Raw genomic sequence first — 13114 nt, forward strand, 5'->3', positions numbered from 1 at the left:
TGAGTCATTACACAAAGTAAAACTATTTCCCCATGGTATTTCTCCCTCCCACCCCACCCCCCACTGTTCCTCTGTTATTCTTGTTAACTGCTGGAATTAGCCTACCTGCTTGTCACCATGAAAGGTTTTCCTCCTTCCCCCCCCCCCCCCCCCCCCGCTGTTGGTGATGGCTTATCTTAAGTGATCACTCTCCTTACAGTGTGTATGATAAACCCATTGTTTCATGTTCTCTGTGTGTGTGTGTATATAAATCTCTCCTCTGTTTTTTTCACCAAATGCATCCGATGAAGTGAGCTGTAGCTCACGAAAGCTTATGCTCAAATAAATTTGTTAGTCTCTAAGGTGCCACAAGTACTCCTTTTCTTTTTGCGAATACAGACTAACACGGCTGCTACTCTGAAACCAGTATTCTACCCCTTATCTGAATTTTCACCATCAGATAAACATCTTCTCAGAGTTGGATTTTTCCCTCTCCCCAAACTGCCTTCTATCCTTTTGAACTGGGAGTTGAATGGGTGTCAGCTCACAGCTGTTTGGTGCAACAGTACATTTAGGTGGCAGGTGCCAGAATCTAAACTTAATCTCTCTTAAAATGAAAGTCAGTAGCCATTATGGCTGTACAAATAACCATAGTTTTACAATTCATCCAAAAGACTGCACCTCCAGCAACACCTTAAACCATGCTGGGGCTTTGGGTCATTTCTAACTTGTGGGAAAGTACCACCTAAGTCATTAACACAGCTCCCTGCAGCGGCTGTGTGCGTCTCTCTGCCAGGTACCAACTTGCTTGGCTTGATTCTGTTTTGCTCAGATGGAGGAAATGGGATCACAGCATAAAGTAATGTGCAAGCTACTCAGAGAACAAATGCATAGAGCCTTTAATTTTCAAAATAGCTTTATTTGGTCTTTTTTCAGCATAGCGAGAACACAATGATGAATAATAGAATCAATGAATTAGTAAGAGAGGTAGCTTCAGATAAGAGAATCATTAAGCAGCAATAACAAACTCCCTAGCACAACAGGTTTCAGAGTAGCAGCCGTGTTAGTCTGTATTCGCAAAAAGAAAAGGAGTACTTGTGGCACCTTAGAGACTAACAAATTTATTAGAGCATAAGCTTTCGTGAGCTACAGCTCACTTCATCGGATGCAGTAACTGTCAGCAACTATCTCTAATGTCCTTTCAAACACAAAGATGAATACACATACAAATGCTTGTATCACACTAGGGTATTGAAACAGCTGCAGCTCTGGGAAATTGAAGAGATCTGTCTTTCCTCACACAAATAGATTTGAACTTTGAATCTGAAACAGTTACTTTAGTTTCAAGAAACTCAGCTGCTAAATGTTTCCTGTTGCCTTAATAAATATGCATATAGTGTTTACATAAAACTGTAACCCAGCATGTCTTACAAAAATTAAATAACGTGAAACATGACTGATGCAAGAACAAAAGGTAATGGAATAGAATAGCCAAATGCCTTATAGGAAGGTAATAACAGTGCTCTAGATGGGATACAAGGCTTAAACCACTGCCGCTCTGTCTGGTTGACGGCTTGTCTTAACTACTCATTCACCAGTAGTGCCAGATAAATGCAGTGTGGCTAGAGCCATGTTGAAGATCAACAGCAAGAGGAGGAATGTAAGGAAGGGAAGCAACAAGTCTTGTGAATGAATTCCATGGACAGATGATCCAGATCCATCAGTCATTTGCTGCTGAAGAAGAATCTGATCAGCTAGATAGGAGGAAAGAAGCAGGTGGATAGTTGCTGTCCAGTGGGACTGAGACAGATGACATTAGGTTTGTCCCTTATATGTCTGAATCTGATGCCAGGTTTTTTACTTCCTATCTTCCAGCTACTGAGTCTAGGTTGGAACACACTTCCCTTTTATTGATGTAACTTTCAGGCCATGCCAGGTCACTGCTGCTAATGCTGAATCAGGTTTGCCGAGGAATGATCCAGTAGATGGGTTAAGATGCTCTAGATTCTAAAAGGAAAAAAAAGAGAAGAAAATCTTGTTGATTGTTGAAAGCAAGAAAAGAGGACTGACCTACTGCTTAAAATACAGCAGCAGCTGTAACTAAAGGCTCCCCTAGTCACAGTGTATTGAGTGTTGGATTTCTTATCCACAGACAGGCTCCCATGTAGCTTGAGTTCCACCTTTATTTCCCTTGCTTACCAGGAAGCATATCTCATCTGCAAATCTCTGTAGCATAGAGAGACATCTAGTGAATGAATAACACAACTGCCAATAAATATATAATTATGTAACATGTGATCTTTAGGGTTTTAACCCAAGACCTATTGACTTAACAACAGGAGCTCTGGTCTGTTAGTTCAAAGACTATACAGACTCAAACCTTTATGAGGTCCAGCCACTAAAGGCAGACAGAGCACCTTAAGGAGTTACAATTACATCTACTCATGCTTGGCAGCTAGATCCCCATGCAGCAATTGCTTATCTGTTACCAGGTTCCCCTGTGTGGACTTCAGTATACTTCTGACAGCAGTCTCCTCAATGCCAGGTTTACTACTTTCCCCCAAGGAAGAGGATTCTTAAAGTGAAAGCCTTCTGGAGGCTGTGTTTTGTTTTTTGTTTTCTAACTAGAGAAAGTGCCTTGAGAATCTGTTTCTGAAAGAGGCTCAAAGGAGATTATTCAAAAGTTAATGACTAGAGAGAGCATACTCTCTGCCAGTTATTTCTCTTTTGGCACAAGCTGTCCAGATGGAACACCGTCCTTTTCTGTAGATTCATAACGGTGGTGATGGTGGGGTTGCTGGTTTAACTTGATGGAGCATTTTACCTGTATAATAGATCACTGAATCAAATCCACCCCAGGTCAGTAGTGAATAGTTACCAGTGGTAGTTACCAACTGATGACTCTCCAGGACCATGAATAAAAATCAGAATAAAAATAAAATAAAACAAAAAAAACCAGATTTTTAAAATTTTAATTGGAGTTTTATTTTTGAACACAAACATGTTGAAAATTAAATTTAAAGTTAAGGCCTCTAACAAGGCCAGCTACCTCCTGAGTGACCCCTCATGGCTGGAGATCACTTGCAGCACCCCACCCACTGTTTCTCCTTTCCTCGAGGCTCCTTAAGAACAGCACTTGGGCTTCTCTGAGTTACCACCAACCATGCCCGCTTTAATTGAAACAGTTCACAATAATCCTCAGAGTCCCAAAATGACATTCATCACCACAACAGAAAAGTTTATACTTAGCTGTGGCATGTTCTATCACCACCAGAGCTCTTCTTCTACCCCAATCTGTTCTCCCCTCCCTGCTCAGCCTTCCAGTTCTGGCCTCCAAACCCAGACCCAATCAGGGTTTCCCACAGAAGGCTCCAAACTCGCCTGATATCAGACATTTCTTGCAAGAGCCTTTCACTTTCTGCAGTTTCCTGATCCCCCTCATCCCCAACAGCTTTTTTATGGAGAAATCACATTATTTCAGTAATCAGGTTTCAGAGTTTCAGAGTAGCAGCTGTGATAGTCTGTATCTGCAAAAAGAACTGGAGGACTTGTGGCACATTAGAGACTAACACATTTATTTGAGCATAAGCTTTCATGAGCTACAGCTCACTTCATCAGATGCATGCAGTGGAAAATGCAGTAATCAGGGTGTGCTCACCCCAGGCCCTCCAGCCCATAACAGGCAAGCCACACCTTACAAGGCTGAAACATACTATAATCTACTAAATTTTTTTTTAAATTATATGCTGAACCAATGAGCCCTCCTTATATACTGTGAGGACTGAGTCCAAGATTTTGTCTTATATACAGAATCAATTGGGGGCAAGACATCTTTAACAAACTTTTGAACTCCAGCTGTATAAATATGGCACAACATGCCATGTACTGCCTTAAGTTTTTATATTATTTTTGGTCTTTAGAACGGAATGAACTCTGGTTATTTACTTATTTCCAGTTGTTAGTCGTTTCAGCCTGTTGTGCACAAAAGATCTGCAGAAACAGTTTTAGTTTCACTTTTTTTCTTATGTAATCTATACATTTAAAGTAGTTTTATTTAACTAATTAAAACAATTTTTAAATGCTGATTGATATGTGCAGTTTTTAATTCAATTCCAATTTCCATCCAAAAGCAGCTTGATAGAAATCATGGGTAAAAAGTTACCTGGTAAATAAGAAACATATTTTCTAATAATGAAAAGAATGGAGTAATTAAAAATCGAAATATAAAAAGAATATTCAGATTCTTAATTTCTGAAGGATGGCTACATAGATGGTTAAATCAACATGCATCAATGTGTATCGTGTATCTGTCTGGTTAAAAAAAAGTCATACCAAATCTAGTGTAAAAGCTATATTTAACTATAAATAATCAAATCAACATCTCCGTCTGCGACAGCATCAACAGCAAGCAATTCCCATCTCATTACATCATGAGGCCTGGGAAACTATACATCTGGGATCAAATTAAAGGTCTGATTTAAGAGTTATTGTACAAAACAAAATTGTATTTGGTTTATTCTAAGGACCTACCCAAATATATAGTAAGAAGATGAATTGTATTTTTCTTCCAGAAAATAGCATCCAGCCTCTCTGTGCATCATAGACTAGCTATTATTATATAGTAACTGGCATAATCCTAACTGCTATAGTGCAGGTTGCCAAAGAAACATGTTTTGACAGTTATATCAGCCTTTCCTTAAGATAATAAGGACAACTGGAAAACATGATTAAAATGGGTGACATAAAGCAAAGTTTTCTATTTGTTGAATTAAATCAACCATGTTCTAAATCAATCCAACTGCTTTCCAGTGGCCTATGAAAAATAACTTGCCATGTTTGCAGTCCATTTCCCAGTAAATAAATATCCTCTCATCACAAAGATCACACAACAATTGGCACCTTGCTGTACAGATACAGCGGCTAAATGGACCCGGCAGAAAGAATGACTCTTCTAGCTAAGTTTTCACGAACAATATTGGGATAGGTTTCAGAGTAGCAGCCATGTTAGTCTGTATTCGTAAAAAGAAAAGGAGTACTTGTGGCACCTTAGAGACTAACAAATTTATTAGAGCATAAGCTTTCGTGAGCTATAGCTCACTTCATCAGATGCATTTGGTGGAAAAAACAGAGGAGAGATTTATATACACACACAGAGAGAACATGAAACAATGGGTTTATCATACACACTGTAAGGAGAGTGATCACTTAAGATGAGCCATCACCAGCAGCAGGGGGGGGAAAGGAGGAAAACCTTTCATGGTGACAAGCAAGGTAGGCTAATTCCAGCAGTTAACAAGAATATCAGAGGAACAGTGGGGGGTGGGGTGGGAGGGAGAAATACCATGGGGAAATAGTTTTACTTTGTGTAATGACTCATCCATTCCCAGTCTCTATTCAAGCCTAAGTTAATTGTATCCAGTTTGCAAATTAATTCCAATTCAGCAGTCTCTCGTTGGAGTCTGTTTTTGAAGCTTTTTTGTTGAAGGATAGCCACTCTTAGGTCTGTGATCGAGTGACCAGAGAGATTGAAGTGTTCTCCAACTGGTTTTTGAATGTTATAATTCTTGACGTCTGATTTGTGTCCATTCATTCTTTTACGTAGAGACTGTCCAGTTTGGCCAATGTACATGGCAGAGGGGCATTGCTGGCACATGATGGCATATATCACATTGGTAGATGCGCAGGTGAAGGAGCCTCTGATAGTGTGGCTGATGTGATTAGGCCCTATGATGGTATCCCCTGAATAGATATGTGGACAGAGTTGGCAACGGGCTTTGTTGCAAGGATAGGTTCCTGGGTTAGTGGTTCTGTTGTGTGGTGTGTGGTTGCTGGTGAGTATTTGCTTCAGATTGGGGGGCTGTCTGTAAGCAAGGACTGGTCTGTCTCCCAAGATCTGTGAGAGTGATGGGTCGTCCTTCAGGATAGGTTGTAGATCCTTGATGATGCGTTGGAGAGGTTTTAGTTGGGGGCTGAAGGTGATGGCTAGTGGCGTTCTGTTGTTTTCTTTGTTGGGCCTCTCCTGTAGTAGGTGACTTCTGGGTACTCTTCTGGCTCTGTCAATCTGTTTCTTCATTTCAGCAGGTGGGTATTGTAGTTGTAGGAATGCATGATAGAGATCTTGTAGGTGTTTGTCTCTGTCTGAGGGGTTGGAGCAAATGCGGTTATATCGTAGCGCTTGGCTGTAGACAATGGATCGAGTGGTATGATCTGGATGAAAGCTAGAGGCATGTAGGTAGGAATAGCGGTCAGTAGGTTTCCGATACATCCATAGTAGTCATAGATACATCCTTGTAGTCCATCTTTGTGTGGAATGTTGGTGTAGAGGGCTTCTACATCCATAGTGGCTAGGATGGTGTTTTTAGGAAGATCACCAATGGACTGTAGTTTCCTCAGGAAGTCAGTGGTGTCTCGAAGATAGCTGGGAGTGCTGGTAACGAAGGGCCTGAGGAGGGAGTCTACATAGCCAGACAATCCTGCTGTCAGGGTGCCAATGCCTCAGATGAACAACAATTTCAGCTCGTGCACGTCGGCGGAAGCACTCTATGTAGAAATCCAGGCTGCTGTTTCGACCTTCAGGAGGAGTCCACCCAGAATCCTTCTTTTTGTAGTGTTGGCAGGAAGGTCTCTGTGGGTTAATATGTTGGTCAGAGGTGTGTTGGAAATATTTCTTGAGTCTGAGACGTCGAAAATAGGATTCTAGGTCACCACAGAACTGTATCATGTTCGTGGGGGTGGAAGGGCAAAAGGAGAGGCCCCGAGTCCCCGAGATAGGACAGAGATAGGACAGATTCTTCTGCTGGGCTAAGAGTATAGTTGGATAGATTAACAATATTGCTGGGTGGGTTATGGGAACAGCAACCTGGATTTCTACATAGAGTGCTTCCGCCGACGTGCGCGAGCTGAAATTGTGGAAAAGCAGCATCGCTTACCCCATAACCTCAGCCATGCAGAACACAGTGCCATCCACAGCCTCAGAAACAACTCTGACATCATAATCAAAAAGGCTGACAAAGGAGGTGCTGTTGTCATCATGAATAGGTCGGAGTATGAACAAGAGGCTACTAGGCAGCTCTCCAACACCACTTTCTACAAGCCATTACCCTCTGATCCCACTGAGAGTTACCAAAAGAAACTATAGCATTTGCTCAAGAAACTCCCTGAAAAAGCACAAGAACAAATCCGCACAGACACACCCCTAGAACCCCGACCTGGGGTATTCTATCTGCTACCCAAGATCCATAAACCTGGAAATCCTGGACGCCCCATCATCTCAGGCATTGGCACCCTGACAGCAGGACTGTCTGGCTATGTAGACTCCCTCCTCAGGCCCTTCGTTACCAGCACTCCCAGCTATCTTCGAGACACCACTGACTTCCTGACGAAACTACAGTCCATTGGTGATCTTCCTAAAAACACCATCCTAGCCACTATGGATGTAGAAGCCCTCTACACCAACATTCCACACAAAGATGGACTACAAGCCGTCAGGAACAGTATCCCCGATACTGTCACGGCTAACCTGGTGGCTGAACTTTGTGACTTTGTCCTCACCCATAACTATTTCACATTTGGTGACAATGTATACCTTCAAATCAGCGGCACTGCGATGGGTACCCGCATGGCCCCACAGTATTCCAACATTTTTATGGCTGACTTAGAACAACGCTTCCTCAGCTCTCGTCCCCTAATGCCCCTACTCTACTTGCGCTACATTGATGACATCTTCATCATCTGGACCCATGGAAAAGAAGCCCTTGAGGAATTCCACCATGATTTCAACAATTTCCATCCCACCATCAACCTCAGCCTGGACCAGTCCACACAAGAGATCCACTTCCTGGACACTACGGTGCTAATAAGCGATGGTCACATAAACACCACCCTATATCGGAAACCTACTGACCACTATTCCTACCTACATGCCTCTAGCTGTCATCCAGATCATACCACTCGATCCATTGTCTACAGCCAAGCGCTACGATATAACCGCATTTGCTCCAACCCCTCAGACAGAGACAAACACCTACAAGATCTCTATCATGCATTCCTACAAGTACAATACCCACCTGCTGAAATGAAGAAACGGATTGACAGAGCCAGAAGAGTACCCAGAAGTCACCTACTACAGGAGAGGCCCAACAAAGAAAACAACAGAACGCCACTAGCCATCACCTTCAGCCCCCAACTAAAACCTCTCCAACGCATCATCAAGGATCTACAACCTATCCTGAAGGACGACCCATCACTCTCACAGATCTTGGGAGACAGACCAGTCCTTGCTTACAGACAGCCCCCCAATCTGAAGCAAATACTCACCAGCAACCACACACCACACAACAGAACCACTAACCCAGGAACCTATCCTTGCAACAAAGCCCATTGCCAACTCTGTCCACATATCTATTCAGGGGATACCATCATAGGGCCTAATCACATCAGCCACACAATCAGAGGCTCGTTCACCTGCGCATCTACCAATGTGATATATGCCATCATGTGCCAGCAATGCCCCTCTGCCATGTACATTGGCCAAACTGGACAGTCTCTACGTAAAAGAATGAATGGACACAAATCAGACGTCAAGAATTATAACATTCAAAAACCAGTTGGAGAACACTTCAATCTCTCTGGTCACTCGATCACAGACCTAAGAGTGGCTATCCTTCAACAAAAAAGCTTCAAAAACAGACTCCAACGAGAGACTGCTGAATTGGAATTAATTTGCAAACTGGATACAATTAACTTAGGCTTGAATAGAGACTGGGAATGGATGAGTCATTACACAAAGTAAAACTATTTCCCCATGGTATTTCTCCCTCCCACCCCACCCCCCACTGTTCCTCTGATATTCTTGTTAACTGCTGGAATTAGCCTACCTTGCTTGTCACCATGAAAGGTTTTCCTCCTTTCCCCCCCCGCTGCTGGTGATGGCTCATCTTAAGTGATCACTCTCCTTACAGTGTGTATGATAAACCCATTGTTTCATGTTCTCTGTGTGTGTGTGTATATAAATCTCTCCTCTGTTTTTTCCACCAAATGCATCTGATGAAGTGAGCTGTAGCTCACGAAAGCTTATGCTCTAATAAATTTGTTAGTCTCTAAGGTGCCACAAGTCCTCCTTTTCTTTTTACGAATATTGGGATACTTTCACTGCTGCTGCCTGTGGATTATTGATAAAGGTTTTAGTCCCTAGGACAATCAAACAGCAATGAGTTCTCCTAAGTAAGTTGTTTTGCATATATAAATCCAAACAAATTCAATAAATACCCCAAAAATATTGTCTTCTGCTTCCAAACCATCATGACACAAAGTTCACGATATTGCACCACATGATGATGTTACATTACCCAAATACTATCATAGATTTAAAAAGGGAGGCCCCAACTTGAACATACAAAACTGGCACAATTACATACACAACTAGAGCAAACGAACATAGTTGTAAGTGCAACTATATATTCACCAGGTGGCACTTATGAGTGCCCAGTCCACTGTATACTGAAATAACTGGGCAAAAATAAGAAAGCGTGTTCAAAGAGGCAGGGACTATAGCTATATGTACACAACAGCCTGAATGATCATCTCATTTTAATGGAATTTTAAGCATCTAATTTTAGGTAATCTATTTGCACATGATAGGAATTATTGATTATTTACTGGAATCATTTAGAAAGCTTTGCTTTCCGTTTCCTATGAATTCAATCACTGCGGGATAGATCAAGATGATATTATTCTGACCCTAATTTCCTTGGTAGTGCTATCTTTGCGATAAAGGAAGACTAACAACTAATTTTTGGATGAGACTTCATATTTTGGAAAAAAGTTATTGCAGAATAAAGACAAAAATAAATCTTGCATAATTTGTGTGCAGTTCAGATGAAACAGCTGTTTTAAAACAAATATCCCCTTTCAGCATTTGCAGCCTACACATTGCCACTTTGAGAGTTTGAAGGTGAGATTGAAAATAAACAAAAGCTAAATAAATGTTATTGTAAACAAACAGAATAGAATAAACAGTGAAAAGCAAATGGGATATTGAATTTTCCCTATTTTTCAATAATGCAAGCTATTACTAGTAGCACATAGATAAGAACATTTGTTCAAAGTACATATACCTGTTTTTTCAAATTTTACTCACAATATTGGGAGTCCAACTTGAGACATCTAAAAAGGAATCTGATTTTCAGAGGGCAGTGCTCAGCTCTTCTGAAAATCAGGTGTCAGAGCCAGGAGGTAGGCAGCCAGATCTAGTGGTTAGGAGCCTGATTTAGGTGAGTCATGTTCATATTACCAGGAATCAGGCAGGAGCCAGTCAAAATAACCCCAAGAAGGTTAGACAATATTTGGGTCACCAGGAGTCAAGCCAAGCTCAGGATACCAGGAATCAAGCAGGTCAGAGTCTGTAGCATGAGGCAAGGGGGCTGTAGTGAGTGGAGTGGCCTCCCTCCAGACTTGAGAGTGAGGGACCATTCCACTCCCCATGATGGACAGAGCCAAACCCTCCCCACCCCCTGCGGGAAGTACCGGGGTACAACAGGAAGTATAAAAGGGCAGGCACTGAAACACAGTTGAGGCTGCACAAGGGAAGGAAGCAGATGTCTCTTCTAGGCAGGTTGACCCTTCTGCAGGACCCTAGTCCAGCAGCCGAGCAGACCAGCACTCTACTGAGTGAAGAGACAGAGGACCGCAAGGAGTAGCTGAAGGGGCTGCTGCCCGACTATGAGAAAATGAGACAGAGCCCCAGCTCGATGGAGCAACGCTGACTAGGTGGGGTAGGAAGTAGCCCCGGGGAACCAGACTTTGGCCAGATTGTGTTGCCGGGAAGCCAAGCAGTGGATTTTGGTTTCCCTGCCAACCCCGGGGTGGGACTACCAACCACTAATAGGGCCCTGAGCTGGGATCCAGTGAAATAGGGTGGGGTTGGGTCCTCCTACCCCTTTTGCTGCTCCCCCACACCAAGGGATTGTTGGACACTCACCCTAGGCCTGAAGGCCTATACCATGCTTGTTGGTTGCCCCAGCCAGGAGGTTGTGGGCTCTAGACTATTGATTGCTGTCTGTCTTAGCCAGGAGGCTCAGGACTAAAGACCTTCCAATTAATTGGGAGCAACTAGAGACTTAACCAGTTAGCAGTTTATGCCATCACTGCTTCAAGAACTCTTTGCAACACTAAAGCTCACCATCTCTATTATGACACTGATCTCACAGCTCTACTTGTGCTGTTTGTATAATCTTTTAACCAATACTCTTTTATTTTTTTTAAAAAAATAGTTTAATTAAGAATTGGTTGTAAGCATATATTTGAGTAAGATCTGAAATATTCATTATCCTGGAAGGTAATGGATCTGATCCTTTCGGATTGGTTGAACTTTCATATTTGACATTTGGCTGTCTGGGAGGAACCCAAGGGCTGGGTTGCTTTTAAGGGAACTGTGTTTTGGCTTCTGTGTAACCAGTAAGGTATTATAGAAGTTGTTTTGTAGCTAGCTTGGTGGATCTAAGTATTGGAATGACCACCAACTCTGGGGATTGTCTGCCCCTTTCTTTGCAGTTTGCCCTAATTGAGTTACCTCAGTGTGGTTCCCCGGGGACTCTGGTCACAGCCTTAGACTCTTAACTGTTATTTGCACCAGCCAGGAGGCTGTGAGCTATAGGCTGCTTGTTGCTTGGCCACAGCCAGAGGGGCCTGAGCCTGACTACTGTTGCCACATGCAATGAGGTGGAGTGGCTTCCCTCCCCACTTGAGAACGAGGGATCACTACAGTGTCCAGACAATAACCAGATAATGCCTAATAGTGCAACCAATTTCCTGTACCTCTCTTTGGGTTTAAATAGGAAGCCCTGACCAATCCGAGGACCTGGTGTTCCTCAAGCACGGCCCAAGGAAGGCCTCCCTCATGTAACTTCAGGTTTTATGGTTGCTCCACTGGTCAGTTGGGAACAAGCTGCTGGCTGAGAGCAGAGAGATAGCACTCAGTTGGGAACCACACAGACCCAGGTTCAAAAGCCACAGGATCATGACAACAGGCACCCATAAGGTGATGCAAACTGGGCACCAAAAAATAGGCACCCAAAATCATGAGTCAATTTTGACCAAGATTTTAAAGTTGCACAAATAACTTGATATGACAAAATATCTGTATTGCCAACTATCATGGTTTTTTATTTATTTTTTTATTAGTGCCAGAATTTTAGAGCATGCTAGAGCCCATCTCACAATGATGCAAGAAACTCCAGGTGCCTTGCAAATTTTTGCCCTGCCACAATCCAGCAGAGTCTCTACTCTCCGTTCTCCAGTCTCACAGGAGGGGGAGGATGCAAAGAGCCCATCAGCTCAACGAGGCTCCACTCCCTCCTCCCTGCCTGTGAGCAACACAGTCAGAACTGTGCCTCCCCTTCTTGCCCCTCCCCCTGCTGCATCCAGCCTGGAAAGAGGTAGAGGGGGGTGAAGAATCACTGGAGCTGCGCCCCCCCACTCTAGAAAGGGGAGAGGGAACCCCTCTGCTGTCGGCCCACATCTAGAAAAAGTAGGGTCAAGAACCCCAAGTGGAACAAAAATGAGGTTGGGCTGAACTGATGGGGAATGTGGGATGGGTGTGGACTGAACTTTTGGACAGGGCTGGGGGACAGGATTAATTGCTGGGCAGGGAACTGGCCAATGTGGGGATGAGATCTCGTACAGCAGGGGCAAAATCACGTTACCCAATACATTTAGGAGAGTGAGCAATGGTAATTGTCACACACACACATACACAGGAGATGGACAGGAGGCAATCAAAATCAAAAGATGGAAAAAAATAATATCATGTTTTAAAATCTCATTAGTTTGTGTGGGGGGGTCTAATTCAGGGGTTTTGATCTCGAGGTTAGCTACAGTGAAATACACACAACAAAAAGACACCTGACAAAAGTAACTATAGTGGGAATAATTTACAACTACATCTGATGTTTCATCCACTGAGTTGACATCTGATCCACTGTAAATATTTATTCCAATAACAAGCAACTTATTCAGAGGGAGACCCGTCTTTAGATAAGAAACTACATAAAATCTGACAGCCCAAGGCTGCCAAATAAGCCATCTAGAAATCCTATTGTATCATGAGTTTTCACAATTTATGTAGATAAAAGAGACC

The 13114-nt window shown here is 42.9% G+C and overlaps 1 protein-coding gene and 1 long non-coding RNA gene across 6 annotated transcripts in view; one reads left to right on the plus strand and one right to left on the minus strand.

Annotated features, from left to right (window-relative positions):
* Positions 1–409: 409 nt before the first annotated feature.
* Positions 410–2026, plus strand: LOC122459248. The gene is made up of 2 exons (XR_006279793.1): positions 410–1022; positions 1151–2026. It is a non-coding gene; the product is annotated as an uncharacterized LOC122459248 (long non-coding RNA).
* Positions 1853–13114, minus strand: part of LOC119850215 (OX-2 membrane glycoprotein-like) — a 48866-nt gene continuing 37604 nt past the window's right edge. For 4 of the 5 annotated variants that reach the window (XM_043510347.1, XM_043510342.1, XM_043510345.1 and 1 more), the window contains one exon: positions 1853–1986. In XM_043510347.1, coding sequence (XP_043366282.1) covers positions 1980–1986 — 7 coding nt within the window. In that variant the 3' untranslated portion in view covers positions 1853–1979. Of the gene's footprint in view, positions 1987–2178; positions 2225–13114 lie in introns of all 5 variants that reach the window. The other variant, XM_043510334.1, reaches the window with a different exon arrangement.

This window comes from Dermochelys coriacea, chromosome 1 (assembly GCF_009764565.3).
Source record: "Dermochelys coriacea isolate rDerCor1 chromosome 1, rDerCor1.pri.v4, whole genome shotgun sequence".
NCBI lineage: Eukaryota > Metazoa > Chordata > Testudines > Dermochelyidae > Dermochelys > Dermochelys coriacea.